Genomic DNA, 13,079 nt, shown 5'->3' on the forward strand with positions numbered 1-13,079 from the left:
TTAAGACAAACATCCAGGGTTCCGTTCCTCATCAGCTGGGTGATGGCCATATTCATCTTGATGTTGCCTCTCAGGCAGCATCCATCGATAGCAAGGATTCCTGACTGGCAGAGTGTGCCCGCCAATAACTTGCCTCTTTTCCCCAGCCAACAAAGAGGTGTTAGGGCCACCAGATCCTTTAGGACCTTCTGATGAACAGATGGGCATCTAGATTCCCTTGTGTTCTCATTCTCAGATGTGTTGAAATCCTTTCATAATCTGATATAACTTGACATGTTCCATGAACTCAGTAGAATGATGGTGTCTTAAACATTTCCCTAAACACGTATTGACAAGGCATTGTAGTGAATAAAGAGAGCATTCACTATTTGCATAGTGAATAAAGAGGGCCTCCTTTTATCCTTACAATGATTGTCATTGTTCTTCCTAAAGAATCCGAGTTATAGTACAAAGCAAGAATCATATAGCATGGAGTGTTTAACAGTCAAATAAATGTTCAACACCAGTATAATGGTATCTGTCTGTTGCCCATATGCGGGATCACAAAAGCTTTTCTAACAGAAACTGAAAAGATTTTCTAAGAAGCGGATAGCACCGGTAATAATCCGATGTCACAGATACAATAGTAACTGAGCAAACTCTGTCAGTAATGAGGTTATGCTTCTGGACAACACAAAACTGGCAAGAATATCGTAATTTAAAAGGTAACATATATTTTCATCACCCCATTCAACCATGGCCAAAAAACAAAACAAAACAAAACAAAAAAATCAAACAAAATCTTCTCCCCTCCAATTCTTTTCATGTTCAACACCTGCGCTATAGAGTTCCTCTGTCCTTATTTTCTCCCTCATAAAAAAGTAAATCAGGTGTCAGAATTTGGAAGATGTTATCATCAAAGTATTCTACCGTTCATCTTATTTTGTATCCTATAGACATGTTTTCTAAATACCACACTGGTAACTTCCCACAATGGTTTTCCACGAACAGTTACCTATTCACAGATTTTGCCTTAGGTATAAGAGGTGCAAATTCCCACCACAGTCCAATTGCTTCAGGTTGTTGTGTTTTTTTTTTTCCAATTTGCCTTGAAATTCTAATATGCTGCTTGAGGCTCCATACCTACAGATTTCAAGTATTCCAATAGACCTATACAGCAGGAATTATGTAAACCTTATATAATTAATATTTGTGAGATGTACGAAGATCCTGGCACAGAAGAAAGCATTGAAATCCAAAGCTATTCTCTAACTTTCTTTTTTAATCAGTTGCCAGCTGGATTCTAGAAGGCTTCTAGTTCCAGCTCTCAGGCAAGAACATTGCTACCATTTAAAATACGTATACTGTTGTGTGTGTGTGTTTTTTAAAGGAACGGTACAGGAGGCTAAGGTAATAGAGCCTCAGGAAGGCTACAGAAATCCCAATTGTTCAAAACCACGTAACAGTGCTATCCTAGAGACAGCTGCTCTTAAATTTGTCTTCCCAAGAACAGACTGAAAAGGTACAGGACAACTAATGCTAGGTGAGGTGGGGTTCAAAATAGAGCTAATCCTGTATCAAACCCCTTGTTTAGGTGAACCGCAGATGAAAGGCCAAAGGTAGGGGTTCTAGATAAAATACGGGATGCCCAGTTAAATCTGAATTCGAGATAAACCACGAAGAATTGTTTAGTTTAAGTGTCCCAACTATTATGAGGGACATACTTAGAATACACTGTTTATTTGAAATTCAAATTAGACTGGGCAACCTGCATTTTTATTTGCTAAATCTGGCAGCGCTAGCCAAAAGAAAACTAAAACAGCTTATTTTCAGTTGACATTATACCACCCTGTACCAATGAAAAACATAGATGGAAAGAATTATGTAATTGTCTGTTTTGTTGTAATGATTTCTACATCATTGAGACCTTGGCAAAGGTCTCAAGGTTTATAAACGACATTAAAACAGGTAAAAGACAGGTGAAAGAAACGGGCTACTTTGGCATAAGGATTATGACGAGCCCTTAATGATCTACACATCAGAAAATCTGATGTTTCATGAATTCTGTCATTTAAATAATTGAAGCTGTGACTAAAAATATAAGTAATGCCACACATAAGTCCGTTTTATTTTATAGTCACGCCACTTGCACATTCACTGGACAACAGCCTATTAGCCCTGCATTTCCAAGTAAAAAGCAATCATTGCCTAAGGCACGCACTCACTACCTGCCTACCTCTTTTCAGAATTGCCACTGTCTTCCAAATGAAACATTATTTTTTCCCAAACAACTGTTTCACTCAGTATCTTATTAGCAAAGCAAATATCTGATTCCGAAACTAACATGTCCAACTTAAGTGACAGATACTTGCAAAAGAAAGCAAACTGTTGTAAAGGCTATGGGTGTTAAGACAGCCAATCCCTTTTGAAAGTATTTTTAAAATGTCCATTGTTTCCAAATTCTGTGGCCACCTCCTCACCTGCCCACCCCTGCAGAGAAAACTCTTGCTTAAGAATGTCTGATCAAACATCAGACATTGGCCAATATTTTCCTTATGAAAACACACAATTAAACCTGGCCCAAATGCTCAAGGTAAATTAGAGATCTGGCCATTACTGATGATTTTGGGCTTGAGAGACAAAGACAGAGAGAGAGAGAATGAAAGAGAGCCATTCTGGATCATTCAGATAACCATGAGCTGCCTATTCCTGAATTCTTGGATCTGAATCATCCAAAATTTATGGCTCTAGGAATCTGACTTTAAGGTTTAGCTGAGTTGGGCTTCTGAAACACACACAGTTTGCAAAAGGCTTTGTGGAAGAAATACAGTCCTTCATGAGACTTGACTTCTATTCGTTACAGAGCATTTTTTGGACTGTTGTGCTAATGCTGAGAGGACACATTATTAACCTTTCCAAATTAGGCATTTAGTAGGCTCAGTTGAATATTTTCTTAATTTGCACATTAAGGTTTGCCAGAACAGCTGGCACTGTGCTAGGATATTAGTTGAGATCTTTGATTTACATAGTCTAAGCACAAGCACAGAAACTCTATTTCCGAGAGGGGGACGTGATGGGTAGCAATCGCTAGTAAACTTTATTTACAAGAGTAATAAAAACAACAGTGGCTAACACTTATTCAGTGCTTACCACATCCCGGGCACTGTGTATATTCAGTCACTTAACAGTTTCAACAACCTTATGAGATTTTACTTTCCCAATTTTGTAGAGAAGAAAACGCAGAATGGTTCAGTTTCTTGTCCTAAATTACACACTTAGTACGTAGTAAAACTTAGCTTTGTACCTAAGCAATCTAGAATCTTCCCGCTTACCACTTTGCAACACTGCCTTGGTAAAGGTATCAGATAACAATGAAGAGCTTCCTCCTTCTCAGGTCAGGTTTCATGGGAAGGAGGTGTCACTTCTTTGTGCTACTGACTTCAGGGGAACAGGAGATAACCAGGCTAGAGGACCGTGAGCAACCCGTCACCCCCACTCCCAGACAACCACGGATAACCTCACTGTTCTTAAATGTGTGTGCATTTTTGGTTTATTTTTAATAGGTTTATGATATGATTTATGATGAGGCTTTCCTATGCTTATGATAAGCTCTTGACCTATATATCAGGATCGGCAGTGAGAACACAGCCATAAATGTGTAGGGTGGGGTTGCCCTTCCATGATAAAGACATTCTAGATGTTAGTCACCTGGAGAAGAGCTACCTGATAAGCTCAGAGCACAAACAGGATCTCTAGCTGGTGGCCGACTGCAGTCTAGCTCTCCTGGTCTTGATCACCAAAGGGCAACCAGTCGTTGCCTAGGGCAACCTAAGTACTGGGGTAAGATATGATAGTTTCTTGGCGGAGAGAGCAGGGATAGACAAGGCAGACTCTCCAGGACAGGAAAGTAGGATCATGGGGTTTGTGTTTCTTTTACCTGTGTTTGCTTCCCTTTTGTCCCCTGTGAGTGTTGGAAAAGGGCTTTGTAAAGTTCTAGTATATCTCAGATGTCTCAGTGAGGAAGTTTTTTTTTGCAGGGGTGGGGGAGAGCGCAAGCAGAGGAAGGGCAGAAAGAGGGGGACAGAGGATCTGAAGCGGGCTCTGCACTGACAGGCTGATAGCAGAATGCCCAGTTTGGGGCTGGAACTCACGAACCACAAAATCATGACCTGAGCAGACGCTCAACCAACTGAGCCACCCAGGTACTCTTGAGTGAAGAAGTTTTTAAACAATTCAGCCATAGAACACCAAGAGGTGGCAATGATGGTGGTGGGCAAGGAGAAGAGAATCCAGAAGGGAGAGGGAAAGGAATGAAGATGGAAACTTCCTGCACCCTGCCATCCTCCCTCCTTCCCTCCTCAGTTCTGCAGCCAAAACGTGATGGTGCCAGCTTGTATTTCAATTTGGAGGCAGGACTCCCGTGTGCCTTGTACAGAGAGATGTTTGAGAATGGTCTGTGAAATACCCTTAACAGTTTATGCCACAGTCAACTTTGAAAGAACTGAAGACGGTCCAAGCTTTCTCTCTTCCTTCTTTTTAAAATACAAGTGAGTAAGTGTCAAGATTACTTTTGTTGACAATGCCCACATATTTGCAAGTGTCCAAGTGTCCATTATTCAGGCAGGAGTAAGTGCTATGAATATACCGAGTGGATTTACTAAGCTACAAAATGTCCCCTGCCAAGCCCCATTCCTGGCTCAAGAAGGTATCACCTGAAGAATTTTACTGGAGGGGTGAAAAAGAAGGAAGAGGAGAAGGTAGAAGAAGAGGAGGAGAAGTTGGAGGAGGAGGAGGAAGAAGAGGAGAGGAGGAGGAAGACTAGAGGAGAACACAAAAGTAGCAACTATTGGGTGAAACTAACCAGAGCTTCACCAGAGGAGCTGGGAGAGGAGTCACTGAAACATACATGCCACACTCATTTCAGGAACCCTCACCCCTCTCTCCTTTACTGCCGCTTCTATTGTTTTTCCTAGAAAAATGCTATTTTGGTTTCTGAAAACACCTTACTTTGGGATGCAAAGAATCACATGAGGTATTTATGCCAATTTTTATATTATTTTCCTGACAACTAACTGCAAGTAGCCTCCCCTAAAGAGATTCCTTCAGATGGAAGTTTGAAAGACATGCAGAAACGTTACCTATGTTTCCAGGGTCAGGAGAGCCCCCAAACTGGGAGGCTGTGGCTTTCTCCCTTCAGAACCACCCCCCACCATGTGTACATGGATGGGGATCAGGCTACTCTGTGTGTCCACCAGCCCTCTCTCTCCACTGATGGACAAGGGCAATAGTCTCCCCTCCAGAACAGCTGGGCTAAACTCTAAACCTGACCAAGAAAAAAAAATGTTGAGTTCCTTAGGAAAAAAAAAAAAAAAAAGCTACAATACACTGCCTAGTAGGGTTAATCTGGGTAGTGCCAACTGCCAGAGCTATCAATAAAAATTAAAAAGACAATGGAGCCCCTGGGTGGCTCAGTCACTGAGCCTGACTTCAGCTCAGGTCATGATCTCAGGGTTCTTGGTTCCAGCCCCTCTTCCGGCTGAGTGTTGACAGCTCAGAGCCTGGAGCCTGCTTCGGATTCTGTGTCTCCCTCTCTCTCTGCCCCTCCCCTGGTCACATTCTGTCTCTCTCTCTCTCTCAAAAATAAATAAACATTAAAAAAAAAAAAAAAGACAAGCCACAAGCTAAAATTAGGAAACAAACCTATCTATAGGCTCTACTGGCTCACTCAAGTTTTTCTGAGCTTTGAGCTTCATGAAAAGATTCCTAGCGAGGAGAAAAGTAAAGGCACCTTTCATGTCATTTCGTAAACACCTCTTGCCTGGAGTGGGGCTGGAATTGCCTCACATGGCAACCCCGTGGTTTGGGATAGCGGCTGTTACACCTGCTAGGATCCTGGCGCTCCCCGCTGAGGCTGTGTAGCCAAAGCGCCCAGAGTGTTCCGGAACCTCCGCAGACGCGATTGCTAACCGTGCGGATACCAAAACGAAAGGTTTTCTCAGGCTTTCAGCAAGTCGAGAAAAACAAAAACAAAAACAAAAATGAAACAAAACACGCTATACTCTCAAGTCTGGAAACTTTTCCTGAAAATTGCACTCTCTTTTGTGAGCTGTCAGGAAACTCCTGGCTTCTTTTCCAAGGATTGTAACGACCGCTGCCCACAATTACAGGAGCCCAAGCGATTCAGGAGGAAAAGAATTCACGGACTATAGGCAGCAGTCAAATCGGCTTGTGCCATATGGCTTTGGAACATTCTTATCGACACATACCGGTGTCCGCGTACTCCGCTGCTTGTTCCACTGCCACCTTATCCAGAGTCAGCTGTCCCTTGTCCGGCTGCATTTTCTGGAAAAGCTCGGTACCCAGCACCAGACTGAAAGCGTTGTTTGAATGTCTCCCGGACCCCACTAAGCCGAACTCAGTCCTGATCCTCTCTCCACAGCCCCTGCCAGAGGCCGCGGTCGGTGGTCCCGAGACCCGCGAGACGCGCGCGGCGAAGACATCCCGAATTGGTGTCGGGGGCGGGGGGTAGTTTTAGCCAACTTAACGGGTTGTGCCACGGTTTCTCCCCTTTTGAGGAGGCTCCGGGTCACGGGGTAGAATTGCAACACCAGGTTTGATCGCGAGTCAGGCAGCTGCCGGTGGGGCTGTTAGTGCCGCATCATCCCCAAGCGCACTTCCTCAGAGACGCGGGAGACAGGAGAGCAGAGACCGCCAAGTCTCAGGGACCGCAACCAGACCCGCCGCGCGCGCAGCCACCGCTTAGAGCCATCCAGATGCCATCCCCCGTCCCCTTCTCCCGCTTTCTCTTCCCTCCCAGGGTCCAACCGCCTCAAGAAGTCGGCTGCCCGACTCTGGCAGGGTGTGCTCGGAGACCCGAAAAGCCTCAAGTCGCCATCAGTGTCGCCCACCAGGGTTCGAACGCGTCGCGCAGCCACCTGTTCCACAAAGCCCCGAGTTTGTGCGGGCGCGGGCTGCGACAGGAAGGACCCTGTCACCCCCTGGGTCTCGCACAGCCCAGGCTCTCCACAGGCTCACACCACCCCAAATTCAAGTGCGCACATACCTTCACGCAACTCCGGAGGCTCGCGCCACTCGGGCCGCCCGCGCGCGGTGACTTACTTCCCGGTGTCCCCGCTCCAGCCCCAGCCCCGGCCGCCGGAGCCCCTCCCGCGCCCGGCCGCTCGGGGAGGACGGCGCCCCCAAATACCTGCCGTGAAGATGCAGAGAGCGAAGAGAGTCGTGCAGACCATGGTACCCGGGTGTTCGGTGCCGAGCTCCGGGAATGACCGAGCGCTCGGGGCGCGTACGGCTCCTCCTCTGCCCGGCTGGCTGCCGCGGGAGCCGGGAGGCGAGGGCGGCTCTGCGCTCTCAGCCCCGGCGGCTCGGGTTTGTTCCTGCGGCTGACGGAGAAGCCAGGCAAACGCGGTGCGGCTCCGTCAGCTGCGTGTGCTCCCGCGCCGGGCGCGTTTCTGCTCCATCCCAGCCGCCCGAGCCGGGGCCGCCTCTGCCGCCGCGCCTGCCCCCTCCAAACCCCTCCCACCCGGGCCCCGCGGCGCTGACAAGGCCACCCCCTGGCCTCCCCTCTCCCGGCGCGCTCGGGTCCCGGGAGCCCCGGCCCAGGGCGGCCTCTGCTGGACAGACTCGAGTTTTGAAAAGGTTTAAGAGTCTAGCACGGTGCTGGGAACTAAACGGATGCTGAGTGTGAGCAGATCTCTGCCCTGGGGAGTTCATCTCAACTTTTCTCATGAATGCTTACAACAGGTGACCATATGCCACCTTAGGCGTCAACCCGAGGAGCCAAGACCCCACTATTGCGTAAGAGAATACACATTACTTTCCTGCGTGCAGGTTACACCCTCATGCGCATTCAACCCCACTGCACTTCCTGCTGCCTGAGCCAGGATGTCTTTTATCCTATTCAGCTTCTTACCAGAGGAAATAACACTAAGGTCAGGTAACAGTGATCATGGGATCACTGAGCCAGGCAACCTCCTAGGTGTGGTATCATGACTCCTTCCAACAATCTTGTGACATAGAATTGCTGCTATTCCATTTTACAGATGAGAAAACTAAGGCCTAGAGAAGAGAAGTAATGCACTCAAGGTCACATAGCTGGTAAGGGCTGGGACCCCATAATTGAACAGTTTGTGCACCGGGGTTACAAAAACAAAGGCTGACATTTCCTGAGTGATTGCCGTGTGCTGGGCAACTGTGCTGCACAGATATTAACTGTGTGAATTCTCACAACAGTCCCTTGAGGTGGGCGCTATTATATCTTCGTTTTCAGGGGAGGAAGTGGAAGTACAGGGAGGTTTAAGTACTTGTCCAAGATCACACAACTAGCTAATGGTATGGGTAGGATGTCCCCGTCCCCCATCCTCTGTACTAAACTTGGTTTTCAAACCCCAAGGTTTCTGTATGTTCTGTATGATCAAAGCTGACCTTGCACTTAATCTTCCCCACCACCTTAGACTTGCTTGTTTCTCACACCTCTATGAGACCAGATGCCAGATCATCTCTAATATCTCTGTTGTTATGAGCCTGCTGGTCCCCTAGTCACCAGAGCTGGAAAGCGGCTGGAATTAATGAGCCTTCCTAAAGAATTAATTTGCTCAGGACCATTAGTAGCGCTGGGGAGCAGCTTTCTTTTCCTGTGGCTTCTCTTTCCTGTACTCAGGTTTCATTTTCTCACTTGTTTGGGTCTTATCACGGTATCTGTGATGACGTGCATTCCTCTGCCTGACCCCACCGTTAACCGTTAACCACTCGTGCAGCTGGTCACGCCTTCCACAACCAGATGAAACTGGGCTCAGAGGTTTGATGGTTTGTTTTGTTTTACTGGGATCTTTTTTCTTGGTTAATTGATTGATCCTTGTTGGAATGAGAAGTAAAAGATACCACAACCAGGTGCCTATCCTCTTTCCTCCTCCCTAGCCAGAGAACCTGTAAATTCAATTTGTTAAACATGTCTTCTGAGTGCTTTTGACCTTGAGGTTTTTCCAGTTTCTGGTGCTCTCTACATGATTATGAAAAATTTCCGCATCGGCGCTGTGGTTGTCTTGGGGGCAAGGATCATACACAGGTGAATTTTATATGTAAAATAAAACGTGTATATTTGTATATACATATTTCTTCTTTATCTTATTTATATATAAAATTTATATAAGGCAATGATGACTTTCAAGGAGGGACATTTCAGTAACTAACTCTATGATAGAAATAAATGTTTTTCAAAATCCCTGTACAGAGAAAAATATTCGATTGGATTTCAGCAAAACTTTAACGGAAACCCTCTGGGGCACAAAGCATGTGTGACTCCAGCTTTGATATCTAAGATGATGGTTTGGTACCCAAAGGATGGTGATTCCCACGTCTGAATCAGTTAAAATTTCCAAAGCTTTTCATTGTGTATGGAATAGAGTTGAAAATGGTTTCGTTCACTAAAATCAGTCATTTTTATTAATGGTTAAAACTTGTAATTTATTAATTTGGTGAAAACATATTTGATCACTTACTAGATGCCAGACCTCATGCAAGGCTGTGGGAATGTAATAGGTTGTAAGAGTCAGGGTAGGCCAGGTTATGTTGCTGTAATAACCCACCCTAAAGTCTCAGAGGCTTAAGCAATAATGATTTATTTCATGCTCATCAACGTCTGCTATAAATCCAGGTCGTTTCCCAGAGTAGCTATCCTCTACATCGGGGAACTCAGTGCTATACCTCCATGTCAAATCCTGCTTCCACAGTCACCGAGATAGAGGAAGGGAGAAGCGGAGACTTAAGTGAGGCCTTTCCATCTTCTACCTGGAAGTCGCATGCACTTCTGCTCATATTTCGTTGGTTAAAGCAAGTCATTGGCCATGCTCAACTTCAGGAAAGCAAGAAAGCACAATCTTCTTCTTTGCCCAGATGGAGAGGAGAGCTAGAGAGCAGGGGACAGTTGTGATGTGTGCCACAGTGCTTCATTGTCTCTGCCATCAGGAGCTTACATTCTGGTAGTGGAAAGTCAAACATCGAATGAACAATCATAAAAATACATGCAATAACTTATTGTATTAAAAATGGCAGGGAGACAAGAGAAATGGGTGAACTGTTTTTAAATTTTTTCTTTAAATAAATAGAATTTTTAAAGAGTTTTGAAATATATGCAGTAGCTTATTGTATTAAATTCTATAAATAATAATACCCACTAACATTTATGGAACTTCTGCTATGTATTAGGAATTGTTCCAGGCGTTTTATGTACTACGTTTAAACTTTGTACTGCATAAGGTTATATGAACTTTACAAATAAAGAGACTGAGAGATACTAAAAGAGACTGTAAGTGTGAAGGAAACCAAAAGATGCTATGAGATATTCCACCAGGGGGACGTGGACTCCTCAGTGGGTCCAGGAATGGGATTTGCATGCAACTCTTGAGTCACGTCTTATAGCAAAAGCCAGTTTCTTCATAGAATTCTCTTAGTCCCTTTATAATACTCCAGTGGGATAAAATCTAAGATAAATCTGCCTTTTACTGACTTCCACTATTTTTTGATCACTGTTAAAATGAATTTCTAAGGTTGTAGGCTTTCAACATCTTATGAAAAATTGCCCTTGGTTGACTGAGTTTTCGACATCCTGAATTTATTATAATTTACAGATAATATCAAATAATATAGTTAGGTAATACAAAAGTGTTAGCTTTGGGCCCTTGGATTCTTCCCGGCCTGGGAGAGACAGAATAACTTGGTTGAGAGAGCGGGGTGAGGCAGTACGTGCAATGGTTCGAGGCTGGGTTCTGATGTCTATCTAGCCCATGGTCCCCGAAGGCTGGATTCTCATCTGCTTTCTACCATCTACTAACTGAGTGACTCTAATTACTTGGCACCGCTATATCTCAGTTTCCTCCTGGCATTATTGGGAAAAGGAAATGGATTATATAGGTAAAAAGGTCTGCATGTTCTCAGTGCAGATCAATGTTATCTATTATTAGAGGAGAAACTTTGGGGGGGGTGCATTAAAAAACATTTGTGGATCTAAAGTACAAGAGCAAAACGTTACTGCCTGCTACATTTATTTCTTCACACATTCAGCTGTGGACTGGGCTTCTGCCTTCAGTAATCCCACGCTGCTACAACTGGGTTGCAGGGGAAAGGCTCTTAACCTTCTGTGACAGCCCCTCCCCACCTCACCCTCTTCCCCAAAGGCAGGAACGCAGCAGCCTCCAGACACTGATAGCTTTTGTCCTGGTTTTATTTCTTTTCTCAAATTGCATTGCAAAAAACGTCTCCATGGGCTCTGCTATGTTTCCTCACATCGCTTTGCTTTTCTCTTCTCAACTCCCTATTTCCTCTTTTTAAATATTAATGACAGCAAAGAGTAAAAGCAGTTATGCAATATGTGTAAAAGTGTAAATTTGGAACTTTGCCAAGAAATATTTGCTTGAACAAGAGCGATTTTAAAAGGGCGTGATGAAACATGATTACATCCCTCATTTAAATACAATTGTTTGAAGCCGCTTGGGCTCTTTGAGGACACAAAACCACATGTCACTAATTTTTATTTTAATTAAGGAGGAAGCCCTTAAAATATTTCAGGAAGACACTGGTTTCTTGGAGGCGATGCACATAATGAGACCTCTTATTTAAACAAGTCTAAAACGTGATTGAGTTGATGCTGGAGACCTGGATTATTAAATAGAAGTAAAAGATAAGTCACATGTGTAGTTTAAAAATTTCTAGAAGTCTGATTTTAAAAAAGGAGAAAGAGGTGAAATTAATTTATTAAATGTGTTTAATAATATGCTTTATTTAACTTAATGTCTCTAAAATATCATTTTACATGTAATGAATATAAACATGTTAATGAGATATTTTACATTCTTTTTTTCGTCCTAAGCCTTCAAAACCCAGTGTGTATTTTATACGTACATAACATCTCAATTCAGACGGGGTGCACTTTGAAAATTCAATAACCTGGCGTGGCTAGCAGTTATCATAATGGGCAGTGTGGTATAGAACATCGATTGGCCCCGCGCATTACCTCATGATACATCCTGTGAAAGTACGAAGCAGTGCTTGTGGGACTTTCTTAACTGACAGTGGAGTAGTTAGAAGTCTAGGATTTGCTTATTGCATGGCCTCTAACCCTCATTAACCTCTCGACTCTCAGTTTCCCCTTCTGTGAAATGGAGATTATGCAGGGTGCCTGGATGGCTCAGTTGGTTAAGCATCCAGCTCTTGCTTTAGACCTCACAGTTCATGGTTGTTTTGTTTTGTTTTGTTTTCCAATGTTTATTCACTTTTGAGAGAGAGAAAGATGGAGTGCAAGCAGGGGAGGTGCAGAGAAAGAGGGAGACACAGAATCCGAAGCAGGCTCCAGGCTCCAGGCTCCAAGCTGTCAGCACAGAGCCTGAGGTGGGGCTCAAACTCACGGTCGGCGAGATCACGACCTGAGCCCAAGTCCGATGCTCAACCGACTGGGCCACCCAGGCGCCCCCACAGTTCGTGGTTTTAAGCCCTGCATCGAACTTGGGATTCTGCTTGGGGATTCTCTCTCCCTCTCTGTCTGCCCTTCCTTGGCACATGCACTCTCTCTCTCAAAATACATACATACATACATACTTATAAAGAAATGGAGATGATGATAATAATAATGATATATCTTGCTTCAGAGGATTGTTGTAAGGATTAAATGCACAGAGGGCATTTAGAACAGACCCTAACAGAGGAGAGCCTCAATAAATGTTAACTGTTACAGTTGGTAGGAATGGTTATGATGATAATGATGAGAAATGATTATTAGTAGTAAAATCTTTTCAATTGTTATTGCAGTATTTGCAATAGTAAGTTCCTTACTATTCAGAGGCATTGACCTTGTCGTTTCTGCCTAGAAGTTTATGTACGCATTCAAAGTTTAGAACAACATTTATCAAACATTTTGGTTTCAGGAACCCCTTACATTCTTAAAATGGATCAAGAACTCCAAAAACTATTTGTTTATGTGGTAGGGGCATTTTCATGACCCTTTCAGATAATTGTAGCTTGTTTTCTTTTACATTGCACCAAAACCCAATCAGCGGTCTTTTCTTAAAAGTTAGCAGCAGTGTGGAATCTGA

General features: G+C 44.2%; 1 protein-coding gene across 2 annotated transcripts in view; it reads right to left on the bottom strand.

The window, feature by feature from the left end:
• The window catches only part of PARM1 (prostate androgen-regulated mucin-like protein 1), a 112,722-nt gene extending 105,433 nt beyond the window's left edge, over positions 1-7,289 (bottom strand). For both annotated transcript variants that reach the window (XM_045473744.1, XM_045473743.1), the window contains exon 1: positions 7,187-7,289. In XM_045473744.1, the coding sequence (XP_045329700.1) occupies positions 7,187-7,229 (43 nt within the window). In that variant the 5' untranslated portion in view covers positions 7,230-7,289. The remainder of the gene's footprint in view (positions 1-7,186) is intronic.
• Positions 7,290-13,079: the final 5,790 nt, after the last annotated feature.

Source organism: Leopardus geoffroyi, chromosome B1, assembly GCF_018350155.1.
Source record: "Leopardus geoffroyi isolate Oge1 chromosome B1, O.geoffroyi_Oge1_pat1.0, whole genome shotgun sequence".
Taxonomy (NCBI): domain Eukaryota; kingdom Metazoa; phylum Chordata; class Mammalia; order Carnivora; family Felidae; genus Leopardus; species Leopardus geoffroyi.